The sequence below is a fragment of the Heteronotia binoei genome, chromosome 8, assembly GCF_032191835.1.
Source record: "Heteronotia binoei isolate CCM8104 ecotype False Entrance Well chromosome 8, APGP_CSIRO_Hbin_v1, whole genome shotgun sequence".
In the NCBI taxonomy this organism is placed as follows: domain Eukaryota; kingdom Metazoa; phylum Chordata; class Lepidosauria; order Squamata; family Gekkonidae; genus Heteronotia; species Heteronotia binoei.
Window position 1 is genome coordinate 69627961 of NC_083230.1, and position 15253 is coordinate 69643213.

The following is a 15253-nucleotide window of genomic DNA, read 5'->3' on the forward strand; positions in this document are numbered from 1 at the left end:
GGCTGCGGGCAGGCTCTCCCCATGGGCTGGGACGGCCGCCAGGGCCTGCGCTAAGGACAAGGTGCTCCCGGCTCTGCCCCCCGATGACCCTGCGCTCCTCGGCCCAATCCTCGGATGGAACCGAGCGGACTGGGGGGGCTGCGGCCGAGCCCGCCGAGGCGGACCGCCTGGACGCTGCCATGCGGGAGCTGAGACGCTCAGGTAAGCCAGCCCCGGGCCGGGGGAAGGAAGGAGAAGCCTCTCGAGCGCTGGAGGCTTTGGGTTGCCGGCGGCTCGAAGAGAAACTCTTCTTCAAGACGCGGATGCCGGAGAGGAGGACGCCTAGCGCGCGGGGCTGAAGCGGGAAGAGAAGGGCGGCCGCTCCAGGGTCACCCTGAGAAGGGAAGGGAAGGGAAGGGAGGCTGCTGGGCGGAGGTGCCGGGCCACAGTACCCCGCGGAGGAGCTCCCACGGTTGCAGCAGCACCTGAAGCCGCATTCCCTCAGGCGCCGCGGAGCTGTCCTCTGCTCGACGCGGGCGCCTTCTCGACCTTCGTGCCTTGCCTTGCCCTGCCCTGCCTTGGAGGGGCTCCGGGACGTCAGGAGGATTTCTTGACCTCAAAAAGGAACGGAAAGAGGCACAAAGCCAATTGGGCGCTTTATGAAAACGAACCATTCAGACGAGCCGTAAACTTACATGGTTTACATACAACATGGAAACAGCGCCTGGCTTAGAAACTTCAGATGGAGAGGGGGGAACTCTGTGTTGATCATAGACTGGGATGGCTTTAAATGGTTTCAAATTAAACGGTTAGAAATTTGAGGCAGACTTCTCAGACCGAGAATTGCGGAAGTCTTTCTAGGAAAACAGAACGGAGCTTTGGAAACAGTTTGTTTTTCTTCTTCTCAGGATAGCGCTCCAAAGGGATGCTTTGCGTTGGGAAGAAATTAGTTCAGTGCTTGGTAGCTAGAATTTTGCTATTACAACCACGGTAGTAATTGCATTGAGTGAGCTTCACAAACAAACAGATCTACTTTTAACTAGAAAAGCAAAACGTCTTCCATTAAGTGGAAAAATTTGCTACAGATGTAGGAGGAAATGTCATTTTAAACATTTGAAGTTGCCAAAACGTAAATGTGATTTACTGTGACTTGTTTTCTATGAAATAATCAAAGCACCAGTATCTTCTTGGGCTGGTAATTACTTTGTAGCATCTGAAAAAGTTGTCTCATATCGTTTCTTAACTAGACTAAATGTAGTTTAGTCTTTTAAGGTGTTGCTTTGATTGCTGTTTTGTTTTGTTACTGTAGATGAACACAGCTACCCCACTATAATTACTTTTGTATTTCTCTGTAAAACCTTGCTAAAACAGCTTTTTAAAGGTGTTTTAAAGGAGTCAGAGCTTTGCTGGAATACTTTGTGATTAATGTAGGTTAAAATAAGAAACTTTTAAGTATGGGATGGGCTGTAACATATAGCATTTGTACAGTTCCACAGAATTTAATTGGGCTTGCTCTTAAATGACTATTTAGGATCTGAGTCTTAAATAGCAAATCATTGTGTTTTGTCTTCAGAGAGGACACTTTTATTCCCATTTTATAGATAGGAAGCTCACACATTGTGAAACAGGGTTGATCATGGTTATCCAGTAAATGACTCAGCAGGGGTTTGAACTCAACTCTGGAGTCTCACAGTGACTTACCCCCAAAATTCTTCAATGCAACCAGTTTCACTCTACTTTTTCTGGTATAATCTGCACATGTTAAAAAAAATTGTAAAGATCCCTGAATAACTTTTGTTTTCCTCTCTGTATCAGGATGGTACTGGGGTAACATGAGTGTTGCAGAAGCCAAAGAAAGATTACAAGATACTTCTGAAGGGACTTTCTTGGTCAGAGACAGCTCACACTCAGAGTATCTGCTTACTATTTCAGTCAAAACATCAGCGGGACCGACCAATCTACGTATAGAATTTCAAGATGGGAAATTCAGACTGGATTCTATCATCTGTGTCCGATCAAGGCTCCGACAGTTCAACAGTGTGGTCCACCTGATTGAATACTATGTTCTTATGTGCCAGGACAGAAGTACTGCCACAGAGATGCCTTGTAATGGAACAGTTCATCTTTATTTGAATAAACCCCTCTACCATTCAGCCCCTTCTCTGCAGCACCGTTGTAGAATAACTATTAACGGGTACACAAAAGAGATCCAGGAACTTCCCTTACCAACAAGACTAAAAGAATACTTGAAAGATTATCAATATCAGGTATAAATATATCTTCTGCTCTGTCACCAGAAAACCTATGTTATGATTTTGATGAAAGCCCTGAGCATTCTGCGGCAGAAAAGTGTCATGTAAGTTGCTGTCAAAATGCTAATTATGATAGTCTATGGAAGAGGGGAAGAACACATAGTGTTCCACAATCAAAGCACAAGTTCACAGTAATGTTGGTGTTTCTTCAGAAAGATCAGTCTCTGAGCCAGTTGAGAAAACTGCCTGGGAAGACATACTGCAGGAAAGTAGGCTGTGGCAGAGAATATCACCTATTTTGTTCTTAATATAGGTCCTTCTGCCCTCTGCTCCCTACTTAACATGTTCTTGAGTCAAACCTGCCACAATCAAATTTAGTTGGGACTTGACAAGTTGAAATAGGTTTGCATTCTCAGTACCAATAGATTTTCATGTTCAAAGACTAAGTTGGAATGTTTTGTTAGTGATGTGGCTGCCCTTGAAGATCACTTCTGTGTGGCTGTAGTGGTGGAAGCAACAGGTCTTTCCACTCATTTTTGGTAATGTAAGAGGCATTTTCTAATGAGTCCACAAGGGTTGTGCAGTTGTATTCTATGAAGAAATTACACAAGCAGCCACTACAGTAGCTGGATGGAGGTCCTTTCCAACTCTATGATTCTATGGGAGGGAGAATGCATGTTTGTCCAGTGGCTAGATAACGTGCTTTGAGTACCATGAAAGTACAATATCTGTGTGCAAATCCAGTGTTCTTCAGTTTTACTAAAACAGAGAAAAATAGGTGATGATAGGCATCTGAATTCTGTGCATCACAACAGACCACAGATCTCAGGACATGAATCTTCAGGTAGTACACATTCTAGCATAGGAGAGGTTGTTGATGGTTGCTAGGGAATGGGCTGACTGCTAGATTTTAGATATATTTGGTGCTCTCTTTTGATGCATTTTTCAATTTGTATTTCAATTTTTCAACAGATATATAACTAGCTCATTTTTCTTTATAGTATAACGTCATGCCACCTTAGAAGATGTTCTTTATTTCACAATATTGTTTCAGAGTGTCCTTTTTTGAAAATTTCATTGAGTAACTCTGTTTGAGTGTAGGCCCTTATTCATATTTACTAAGAAGTGTGTTTAAGATTGCTGTCCCATTGGACAATCCATGTGGCTGACTTCTAAGCAGATATGTTTAGGATCAGGTTGTGAGACATCTAGATACATTGAACTGGAGAATGAACAAGCTTTGGTCTCTTTACACTGAGCCATGATTATCTCCCTTCTATGCATAGTACTGTACTACATATAGTAATCCAGTAAAAGGAATCTTGTTCCAAAAGAAATTCAGAACTGGGTTGCAGAAAGAAGCACTTCACTATCTTTTATGAAGGCCCAGTGGGTCTTTTGTACACTAGGATGATATATCAACATATTTAGCTTGAGTACCAAAAGCATCCTCTTTATTCTAGGTCCAAATTATTGCCTATAATAAGCCTCCCTTGAGTGAGGCTATATAAATTCCTAGACTGCAGTCTTGCAGTTGTGGTTACCATTCCATGCCTGAACGTGGATAGGGGCAATTATGACTACTTTCTACAATGTAGAATTTTTTCCTTATTTCCTTGAAATGCAAGTGAGTTTGCCTGTTTTAAAGATTGTGTGTTCACAGCTGTAGCTGTCTGATTTCAGATTATATTCAATAAAGTGGATGTAATTGCAGAAACTGTAGTTCCTTAATGATATTTTGACGTGCTCAGAGGCACCGTGTAGAATTAAAGCAATATTTTTGTTAATGTTACCACCCCCTCCTTTCATCTTGTTTGATAAAGACCTGAATTTTGGTAAATTATTGGTAAAGGCTAGTGTTATTACATCATATACTAGTCACTGTAATTTGTAATTCACTGCAATTTATTTACAAAGTACTTTGCAAGTCATATTGATCCTCACAACAGCACTAAAGTTTAAATGTATCATATATGCTCTTGAATCCATAAATGAAATGCCACTGCATTAACTAATAACATTTGAAAGTTGAACTCACTATGACTTTGCTATGGGACAGAAGTATTGGTATCCTAATATTTTATTTATTCCTTTTTTATGCTTGTAGAGATAAATCTGAATATGAGACGGCAACAAAAAAATCTTCAGAGCTAAATAAATTGCACAATATTTTACCAATCTCTCTCCCAAACTTCTGTATATATACAAAGGTTAGAAGCCATATTGCACATTCTGGGCCACACACACAGTGACTATGAGTGTGGCCAGCAGCAGTTTCTGTTATGTGCTGTCAAGAATAAGTCACGAAGGCCATCAAGGAAGTTGGTCTTGGCCATATCTGTGATCACTCGATTGACACATTATATTTGGCAGCACCATATCCAGGTCTTTATAGTCTCTTGGGGGGAAAAGGATCAATGAGAACCTTTTAACATCTCTCAGGGACACACTGGCTTGTCAGTATGGACAGCAGTCCAAATAAGCCATAGAACGAATGCCTTCTGGAGTCCACTGCCTCAGTGAACAGGACTAGGAGCCACCGTCACTTCTTCTTGCGGCTGGCTGGGGACATAGGTGGGCCAGTTAGCAGAATGTGCAAATACCAAGTGTTGATTACTGTTGGGATTCACCTACACAACTGCATACACATATGTACCTCTTGGAAATGTAAACAACCTGTAAGAGCCTGATCTTGACATTTGTTACTGTCGTATTTAAAATTTGAGCTATTTTCTACATTTTAAGTTCCAGAAGTAATTTTATAAACTTTTGAAGTAAGCAAGCAGATCGAAACATAGAATTAGAAGATACCTCCATGGTCAGCTAGTCCAACCCTCTGCACAACACAGGAAATCCACAGATACCTCTCTCCCTCATGCCCCCAGTCACCCCTGCTCCATGCCCAGAAGATAGCAAAAAACCCTACCCTCTAGGATACCTGGACAAATTGGCTTGAAGAAAATTGTTTCCTGACCCCAAAGGGGTGATGAGCAGTTCTGTGGGCCTGTAAAAAAGGACTGCAAAAACTAAGGACTGACACCATCTTAGTTGCCTTTCTCTTGGCATGATCCAGCTTGTCTATATCCTTAAATTAGGGTGCCCAAAACAACACAATACTCTAGGTGAGGTCTAACTAGAGCAGAGTAAAGTGATACCATCACTTTGCATGATCCGGACACTATACCTTTGTTGATACAGACCAAAATCCCATTTGCCTTTTTAGCTACTGCATCACACTGCTGACTCCTGTTCAGTGTATGTTCTACTAAGACCCCTGGATCCTTTTTGGTGTCTGTGTGCATGTGCATGTAATAGCAAAGCTCACATCTAGGAGCCTGGGCTATAACCACAGTGTGACTTGCAAAGTTTAGTAAAGGGCTCTATTCCAGCATAGGCATCTTTGTAATTATGTCCAGGGAGATGGTGCAAAAACCAAAGCACGTTAAGCACTTCAGTGATGGAAGATCTTGGATATATTGGATTACTACACCCACACACACAAACGATTGTGTCCCATGTTACTTTGTGTATTGAAATAATTTCATTGGTTTGTAGAAACAAGCAGTATAGTGGCATGCATGGGCTTACTAGTTTAGCAGTCTTCTTCTTCCTCATTTGAGTGAACATCTGTGATAACAGCACCCTAGAGGAGCAGAAACTGCATCACCTCTTCTCTGGATCTCCAGTGGGGTGGAAGGAGGAACAGATTCAGAAAAAAAGGCCTCTGAAAGGGGAAAGAGTTGAGAAAAGATTCCACTGAAACCAAAGGATTAAACCTCATGTTCCCCACTAGCCCTTCTCCAACAGAGGAGTTGGGACATTCAGCATTCTCTTTGATGAATCCCACTCCTGTCAGTAGTTTTATTTCCCTGTTGACTTGACTCAGTGATAACGAGAGACCATAACTCACATTTGTTCAAACTATACAGGGACACAAAGAAGTTGTCATGAGAAACTGGATAAATTAGATGTGTTTCTAAAAAAACATTGACTCTTATTTCACTTTTTGTAGCCTGTAAACTGGGAAATTAATCTACTGCCAAATGAAAACTTAACCAAACATTAATTCTAGTCATACCAGTTTTTTTTTTAATTACAGCAACACATTTTGGCTTAAGCTGTCAACTAGAAAACACATTTAATGCTGCTTGCCAGCTGTGTTTTCTTTTAACAAAGCTATGTCTATGTATAATGGGTTAAGCTGTAGTGTTAAGTTTTGTAATACAATATAGAAGACAACTGTGGCTACTGTTCAAAGCCTGGCATCAACACCACTAGTTAGCTTATGTTTAAAAAGGAGTAGCATTTGTGTTGGATGGGGTGCATGTCTTCCAGTCTAAATTATGTACTGTCTAAATTATGTAATGTGGAAGTGAATCCAATTGATTACAGCGGTACTTTCTTCATTATAATGTATTTAAAATAGAGGTTGTAGACTATTTGGTTTAGGTCATAAGACTTCCTGTGTGAATAGCACTACTTCCATGGAAGCAGCATGTCTGTTATCCTAAAGCTGTCCAGCATGCCTGAGCGCCAGCTGGCTTATGAATGTTAATGTTTTTTATTTACAGTTATCTGGTTTTCTTATGCTGCTTTGAAAGTTTTAGTAGAAAAACAGCTAATAAAATAAACAGAAGGCCTTTCCCGAATCCTTAAAAGCATCAGACAAGCATGTGAAAATGAAATGTGGCTTGATAATAGGGCACAGGAGTCCCATGGTGCAGAGTGGTAAAGCTGCAGTACTGCAGTCCAAGCTCTGCTCACAAACTGAAGCTGGGTTCAGGTAGCTGGCTCATGGTTGACTCAGCCTTCCATCCTTCTGAGGTCGGTAAAATGAGTACCCAGCTTGCTGGGGGTAAAGTGTAAATGACTGGGGAAGGCAATGGCAAACCACCTCAAACAAGTCTGCCATGAAAACACTGTGAAAACATCACCCCAGAGTTGGAAATGACTGGTGCTTGCACAGACCTTTACCTTTAATAGGGCATTTCTGTTTGTTTCCCTTTGTAAAATTATAATCTTTGCTCATCCATCTTTGCAACAATCCTCTCAGATTAATCCTGACCATATGATTATGCAGGATCAGAGTGGGTTTTGTGCCACTACACACTGGTGTGATATACCGGCCCCTCTTTTGTCTGGGGCTTGGCTATCTTTTTGTGTTGGGGCCAGACAAGGCCAACAGATCAGAACCAATGTTCCCTCTAAGCTGCAGAGTCTTGTGAGCAAACATTTTACTTGGTGAGCTACTGGCATTAAAGTTGTGAGCTACTGCATCAATTAGTGTGCTCTGGGGTCATCCTTCCTGAGCCGAGACAAAAATGTGAGCTGGAGGCTAAAAATCTGTGAGCTAACTCACGCTAACTCACAAAGAACAGAGATTGTTTTATTCTGATGTCTACCTCTTATCAATGTCTGAATTGTCATCCTGCTCACCTAAAATCTTTTGCCTGCCTGGGAAGTTAGGTTTAGCTTAGCCTCTGGGCATGCACAGAGTACAAAATAAACATTTATGTCATATGGCTGCAACTGCAGACGCCTGGGGTGGTTTGTGGGTTTTGTTGTTGATGTTGTTTTTAACCCACAGGAAGTAACAGCCTTTCCCTGCTGTTGTCCCCAGCAACTAATGTCAAATATATACTATCTCTAAATATTGAGGTTTCATCTTGCCATCATTGCTATAATCAAATAATTTCTCTAGTTTCCTCTTAAAGTCAGCAATCCTGTATCCCATGGAAGTGAATTCCATAAGTTTATTATATGTACATGGGGACTGAGGGAGGGAGGTGGATTTGTCTGCCCTAAATCTATTTACCAGTTTCATTGCATAACCCTGAGTTCTAGTATTACGGCAAAGGCAGAAAGGGTTTTCTAGGAATATGTTGAAATTTTAATTGAAATTTGCATGCAACAAACATCAGTGGTTGAATTCCAGTAACATATCTATCTTCATGGTTTTGTTAAGAAGAGAAGTAAGCAAAATGCAGTCCAGATCGTAGTAGATGTATTTACCCTTTCAGGCAAGGCAACGTAATGGAGGCATGCCCATTTTTCTGTCTGTGCCACAGTTCCTGGATACACTAATTCCAAGGATCTAAAATTGTAAGCGTATTCGGAACATAAATGTATTCAGCTAAAGCAAGAGCCTAATATGACACTGACACATTTCTGACATGTGATACACTTGTTTAGAAGCAAACTCTGATGAGTCACAAAAAGAAAACATTTTCAATCACACTGAAGTACAGTTCTGCCATTTATTAAATGCTACCTTTTCCAATGGAAGATAATATGAAGGATTGGGTAGCAGAAGGATGCAGTCATAACTATAACCACATTTTGAGAACCAGAAACATTTGTGAATTCATGAAATAGACACTGGGAAGCTCCAGGGCAATTTTTCATGCATTTCTAGTGTGCAAACTGGATAGAGTCTGCTTTCATCTCATTGTTTTCAGTTGCCATCCCTGGTACTTCAACTAACATTTAATTTTCATGTAATTAGATCTGCAACATTTACAGTAAAATACTATACTTGCCGGGTCAGAAGTAATCCCCACTTTATCTAATGGGACTTAAACCAAAGTAAGTATGTACAGACTTGCAGTGCTAACTGACAATTTGGTAAAAATAACTGAGGGAGAATCAACTCAGGGAGGGAGTTCCAGAGTTTCAGCCCCGCAAACAGGAAGGCCCTTTCTTGGTTTGCCTCATGATTATCTTCAGATGGCAGTACCCAAAGCAGGGCCTTTGAAAATAACCCTATACGTCCTTATGAAAGGTGAAAGCGTCAAGCACTGCATCAGATGAGATGTTCCCCTTCTAAAGCCTCTAAAACAGTTGAAACAGTTGACAGGAAATAGCAGAAGACTAGAAGGTATTTGTGACAGGAAGTTCAGAATATGTTTTCAAAGTCTGAAAAGAGAGACATGGTAGTTAGATGAAGATTGCAAAAATTATGAATAATTTCCTGTTAGTAGGCCTCTTGGAAGAAAGTGGGATTTACTCCTGAGTAGATCTATTGAGGTTTCCACCAAATTTATTTGCATTAACACTTCTGTGCAGGGGTAGTTTAGTACAAGTGTAAGTTATGATGGTGTGTAAAAAGTGTATCTTTCTGACATAGCAAATAATAAAAAAAAACCCTGATTAAATCAAAATGGGTAGTCAGGTTAGTTTGTCTGTAGCAGAAGAAAAGAGCAATAGTCTATTAACACCTTAAAGACTAACAGCATCTGTGGCAGGCTATGAAGTTTTGTGAGTCACTGCTCACTTCTTCCAAACATGGCAGTTTAAACTTTTATAGTTAACTATTCAATTATGTATATAGTTTTGCTCTGGCATAAGATTTTCAAAGCCTACAATCTTATAGGCATAGTTTTGCATTTCATATATAATTAAGGTCTAATTTTGTTATGATTTTAATTGCAAAGACTGAACTACTCTCACTGTAGTCTAGGGCAACTGAACATGTTTCACACCTGTTGATCTCAGATGCAGGGGTCTGTACCCACCAGCATCAAATATGCATCCAGATGATTCAGTTGAATCTGCATGGGTATTACATCATGGCATCAGGTCTGTCTTACTGGAGCAGGATGGTGATCTGGATTATTCAAAGACACTGTCCCCTATAATTGTAATGTACATACATTACAATTAGGTCCCTCTTACTCAGTTATTGCATGAGATTTAAATTAGTTTTCTTGATCTATTGATTACTTAGTTACTTCTGCATATACCCGCTTATGGCTAAAGTAAAACCTGAAAAAAGCCTAAAATAAGTATGTTTCAGCAGGCACCATCTTAAAAATTTCCTTCAATGTACAGGAGAAAGTAGAATGCACTTTTTAAGATAGCACTTTCTATCTACAGCTTTAATAACAATCTACAGCTTTAATAACTGGTATTAAAATCTATATTTATACCCTCCTTTTCTCCCTAGTGCAGATCCAAAGTGGTTTACATTACTCTCAGCTCCTTCATTTTAGCCTCACAATAACCCTGTAGGTGAGGCTTAGAGAGACTGGCCTAAGATCACCCTGTAAGTTTCCATGGCAGAGTGGAAATTCAAACCTAGTTTGACAGCCTAACCTCTACACTATGCTGAACATTTTTCTTAAAATGTCATGGCCAATTCATTGGGTCCATGGTTTTCCTAAATAATCAAATTAATGTTGCTGGCTTGACTACAACAAAAACTAGATGGACCTAAAAATTTTTAGAAGTACTTAAGGTTGGATCCAGTGGAACAATTTGCTGGAGGAATAGGTGGAATGGATCTTTCTTTCTCTAGCTCCCTTTCACCCAACATCCTTCTGTATGTCACAGAAATAATCTCTGATGGCAGTGTAACTTTTGTAAGCAGAATTCATGACACTGCAGAGAGGAAGGAGAACTGGGTAGACTCACTTCCACTGCCCTGTTTGTTAATGCACACCACTATAGTGTTCTTAAAGATCCATCTGCAGTCAGAAACTTTTTGGGATAAACAGCAAGGGAGTTAGGGCACTCTACCAATGCCGTCTGCAAATATTTCCATTGGATCCAACCATTGGAACAGAAACTGAAAATTATTAATTTGAAAACAGAGTACAAGGATAGTAGAAGAGTCATGGAAATGTAATAGGGAGGAGAATGGAAAAGGAATAATGGTTAAAAAAAATTCTGTGAAATTAAAGGAAGGGCAAATGAGTGTAATGCAAAAAGAGGTCCCCAGGTAAAAGTCATTACCTCTAGGCTGTCTGTTATTTACACAGAAAGCTTTTAAAATTTACTCTGGTAACAGGTCATTCATGCATTCTATTAAGAAGTTAGTACACTGCTCCCAGCAGTCTCTTGTTCATATTTATCAGTGTATGAAACAAAAAGAAAACCTTGCAGTACCAAACAGGTCATGGGGGGAGGGGTTAGGATTGCCGGTTGCTGGTTGGGAAATTCCTGTAGATCTGGAAGTGAACCCTGGGGAGGACAGTATGCCATTTACTTTCAATACAACCAAGGCAGAGATTTCTACAGTCCAAGGCCAACATCCTATGACTAAATGCAGGCTTGCTCTTCTTCCCTGTGGTATCCCAGGGAGTCAGGATGGGCAACAACTTGAAAACAGTTATCTCATATTAGGTGGTTTAAGCTCTATGATCGCAGCCTGCCTGAAAGCAAGCAAGTGTCTGACAGTCTTGCACATTTGTCAAGAGACTGCTGGGAGGGGACGAGAAGAAAATTGAGTGTGATTATCCATTCACTGTCAATACAGGTAAAGAGTGACATTTAACACAGGTGCTTCCCAGGGCCCAAGTGTCAATTCTTTGCACTGAATACAAACTTGTACTGTCCCAAAAGAAAAAAAATCTGAAATGACATAAACAGTACCCATGCTAAGGGACCAGGTCATTTTGTAGAAAAATAGGTGGTGGAGCTCATCCAGGGATTGATATGCAGCTGCACATACTATTCAATGGACAAAGAAGTGGAACTCTCAGGAGGAGGAGGTGGACCTCTCAAAAAGATTCAGGAGCTGTGCTCTTGTGAGCTCCCACTGAATCTGAGGCCTGTAAGGGACAACTCTCTGGGTCTGCCTCCACCAGGGTCAGTAAATTGTATCCATTTCTCTCCCCCCCCCCCTCCCAGTGTTTGAATCTCCACACTGGTCAAATCACTGTTGTGATTACTGTGTTCCTCCCACAATTTCAATTGCTATTCCAGCTGCCTTCACTATTTATTACAGGAGAAACTGGGATGCACTAAAATGAACGACAAAAATGCCCTTTGGGAACAGTGGAACTGCTGAATAAACTGGGTGCCATACCTTCAAATGCAGACTGCATTTTTGGATGGAAGTCTTATTCCTTCAGTTAAAGCAAATTAGTTACTTCTGTTACACTAATTGCTCAGAGGAATATTAATGGGAATATTGATCTCTCTCAGCTGTACAGTATATTTTATATTATTGTTAATAAACTGTAGAGGAAGAGCTCATTCTGTTGTTTGTACAGTTTTGTAATAGTTTATAACATACAAAAGATATACATTTCTCCTCCACCCCTTGAAATTTTTTGAATTATTTGTCAAGTGGAGACAACAAACTGTGAGCCAACAAGAATTTGGGGGGGGGGAGGGGAGGGTGATAGGCAGCAAAGCCTTGCTCCCTTACACTAAAGTGGTTAGTGGAGTTGGGAATGGTAGTGGTGAAAGTTTCCTGTCAGAAGCCTGGCAGGGTGAGGGGTGGAGTGGGGGAGGCCCCCCAACCTGAAGTGTACAAAGTGAGAGGCTAAACCTCTCTTCACCACGGCAGGCTGCATCCACAGAGACTGTTCACACACAGAGTTGCCAGTCTCCAAGTAGGACCGCTGGTCTCCAGATCACTGAGATCAGTTTCTCTGGCTCACTTCTCTCCCCAAACTCATGTCATAAATGGGCTGCACAACCATATACACAGAAATTTCCCAACCTGGTACTGCCTGGACACAGGGTCCATTACTCCACATGGAGATCTATCATTTCTGTCCTGAACGTTTTTGCTACTCCTAGAGACTGCTGTTCAACTCTGGAGGCTGTCATTCCAATCACAGAATGCTTACATAGCTCCCAGAGACTGGGAGGGTATCATTCCAGATTCAGAGCATTTATACATACCAGTCTCAGGGACCGATATTATAATATGGGGAATGTGATTCCTGGCCCACAGTTGGTTTCTTCAAATCCGTCCTACATTTCTTTGCAACTTTTGTGCGCTGTGATGTATTTCAATGGACTCCATAAAAGTAAATTGGCATTCTTGATTCCTATTATATCTAATAAACCTTCAGGTATCTCCTATTGTTCCTAATCGGCATTCTTGTCATTCTTTTTACTACATTCCAGAAAAATTGCAATGCATAAAACCATTAGTAGGGCTAATAAAAACTGTAATATCTTTGTAGTTGTTTTACCAAAACGAATGCAAACGTCAGTCATTTTCATCTAACTGTCATTCGGCTGCGCAAGGAGGGCGTTGCGGCGGTTAGGAAGATCCTGGTCGTTTCAATTGCTTCCCTTTGTGAGTTGAGTGCCCACAAGAAAGATGGCTACCAGCATGGTCCAAAAGACTCTTACATTGCTTTGTACTGAAGTTTTGCCCTTAACAAATATGAAAGCAATGCACTTCCTGTTCTGAGAGTTCGCCTTCCAGAAAGATGGGGATTGAAACTCGGTAAATGACAACTTGAAATTAATTTTGTAAGTTCTTGAAAGCTTTCTACCGTTTTAATTACCGTTCTTTTAAGGGTTTTTTAAAAAAATCTAGGACAGCCTTAGAGATGAAGGTAAGGTATTTCATTCTGCATAACCCGCAGACTTTAAAAAAATGTAGATAGCGTAGCTGCTCCAGTGTATTTATTTGTAGCCAGCTATGCAAAGTTATCAAACATGATAAAGTATGTAGTTATGAATGCTGAAACCTTGTTTCCTCATCGAAAATTAATTTAAATTAATTTAATACTTTTTAAAAAAAGTATTAGGATGAAGTTTTAGCTTCGCTGAGTGTGGGAGATTAACTAGGTGAATTCTTGTATAAGTAATATTTATATAGTATGGGTAACTTGGCAGCGCAGCCTTTTTCATTCCTGTAATGCTATGAGATGTCTCCCTGTCTTTGCATCTCTCAAAGTTATTTCTGCTTCTCAGGAGTTAAATGCATAGAAGTTTGGAAGAACAGTCTTGTATTGCATTTGCTCATCTTGCAGAGAAAGGTTAATGAAGTTCCCCATGTCTTTTCTGTTTGGATGTGGCTTGTAGATGGTAACCTGAAGAGATCAATTGCCAGTTTTAGAGGTGATGGTGAGAAAAAGAAAAAGAAGTGAGCTTTTATAGATGTTCAACAGAAACCCTTAAACAGAATTTTGAATGTGCTTTCTCAGCTTTTTGTGAACTGTCACTAAAGGCACCCCTCAGAAGATATATATTACAGTGGTCTAGTTTATACATGAAAGTTGTAGAAAATGAGTCCAGGAAAAAAGATTGTGGTTTCTTAAGTGACCTGACTACCAGTGTAACCTGTAGTCTATGATCATTTCACTGCTGCAACTGTAAGTGAATAGGACTATAAAACAGTCTCTATTAGTAGAAGTAATCCTTGTTCCCTATGTAAGTTTGGGTCCACTTTACTATGAATAAGGAGAGCTACTTATAAGTGTTCTGGTAACTCTTTGGATAGAGCTGTTGTTTTACTGTTGGCTCATCGCAATCAACAACATGAAAGGCAACAAAATGATCTAATAGAATGTGAATCCACATATAGATCTCTAGGTATAGCTTGCAAGCTGAATAAACTAGATGTCCTATTAAAAGCTGTCTTGAGGGCTACTCAATAGTCAGAGCGTTTTAGATGTGCTTGCACTTGGAGAACTGCCACCCACAAAATTGACATTCCTAGAAACAAAGAAAACAGGATAACAATTGTCTTTGATGTCATAATCTATGACAAAACATTCTTTAAAAAAACTAGCAGGGATTTGATAATCATAAAGCTGAAACTGATTTTCTGCCCCCTCTCTGAGTCAATGTTTGGTTTAGCATGGACCCAGCTTCTCCCAGTGGTGTTTTACCAGTCAAAGCAGGCATGGGATCATTTAGTACAGTCCTTTTAAAAAAGATACCCTTCTGAGCCACATGAACCAAAATTATCAAATTATACAAATCAGATATCATCATTTTCTTGTTTGAAAACCTGCATACTTCGCCAACAAGAATCAGTCTGAGAAGGTATCCATTCTGTATCTACCCTTCCTTCCACAGCATTGAAAGGTAGATATAAGAAAATCCCTTATTCTGAAAGGTTGTGCGCATGTTCATTAAAAGCATATGTTTTTAGCTGCCCATATTATAAGGTGGTGTATAAGGAAATCATTATTATATAAGATTCTCAGTTTTACTGAAAAAGCTAGAGAGCCAGTTTGGTGTAGTGGTTAGGTATGTGGACTCTTATCTGGGAGAACTGGGTTTGATTCCTCACTCCTCCACATCCACCTGCTGATGTGACCTTG

General features: G+C 40.4%; 2 protein-coding genes across 3 annotated transcripts in view; both read left to right on the forward strand.

Annotated features, from left to right (window-relative positions):
• Nucleotides 1–3948, forward strand: SOCS2 (suppressor of cytokine signaling 2). The gene is made up of 2 exons (XM_060245190.1): nucleotides 1–201; nucleotides 1795–3948. Exons 1-2 carry the CDS (start codon nucleotides 84–86, stop codon nucleotides 2250–2252), a joined length of 576 nt encoding a protein of 191 aa, XP_060101173.1. The 5' UTR covers nucleotides 1–83; the 3' UTR covers nucleotides 2253–3948.
• CRADD (CASP2 and RIPK1 domain containing adaptor with death domain) overlaps nucleotides 2227–15253 on the forward strand; it is a 63851-nt gene continuing 50824 nt past the window's right edge. The window contains exon 1 of one of the 2 annotated variants that reach the window (XM_060245189.1): nucleotides 2227–2246. The gene's annotated coding sequence lies outside the window, so the exon portion shown is untranslated. Of the gene's footprint in view, nucleotides 2247–13354; nucleotides 13449–15253 lie in introns of those variants that run through there. The other variant, XM_060245188.1, reaches the window with a different exon arrangement.

Bases quoted from the DNA above. Each gene is read 5' to 3' on its own strand.
- SOCS2 (XM_060245190.1), top strand. From the start codon at position 84: ATGACCCTGCGCTCCTCGGCCCAATCCTCGGATGGAACCGAGCGGACT. The intron at 202-1,794 runs GTAAGCCAGCCC...TCTCTGTATCAG, and splicing joins GCGGGAGCTGAGACGCTCAG to GATGGTACTGGGGTAACATG.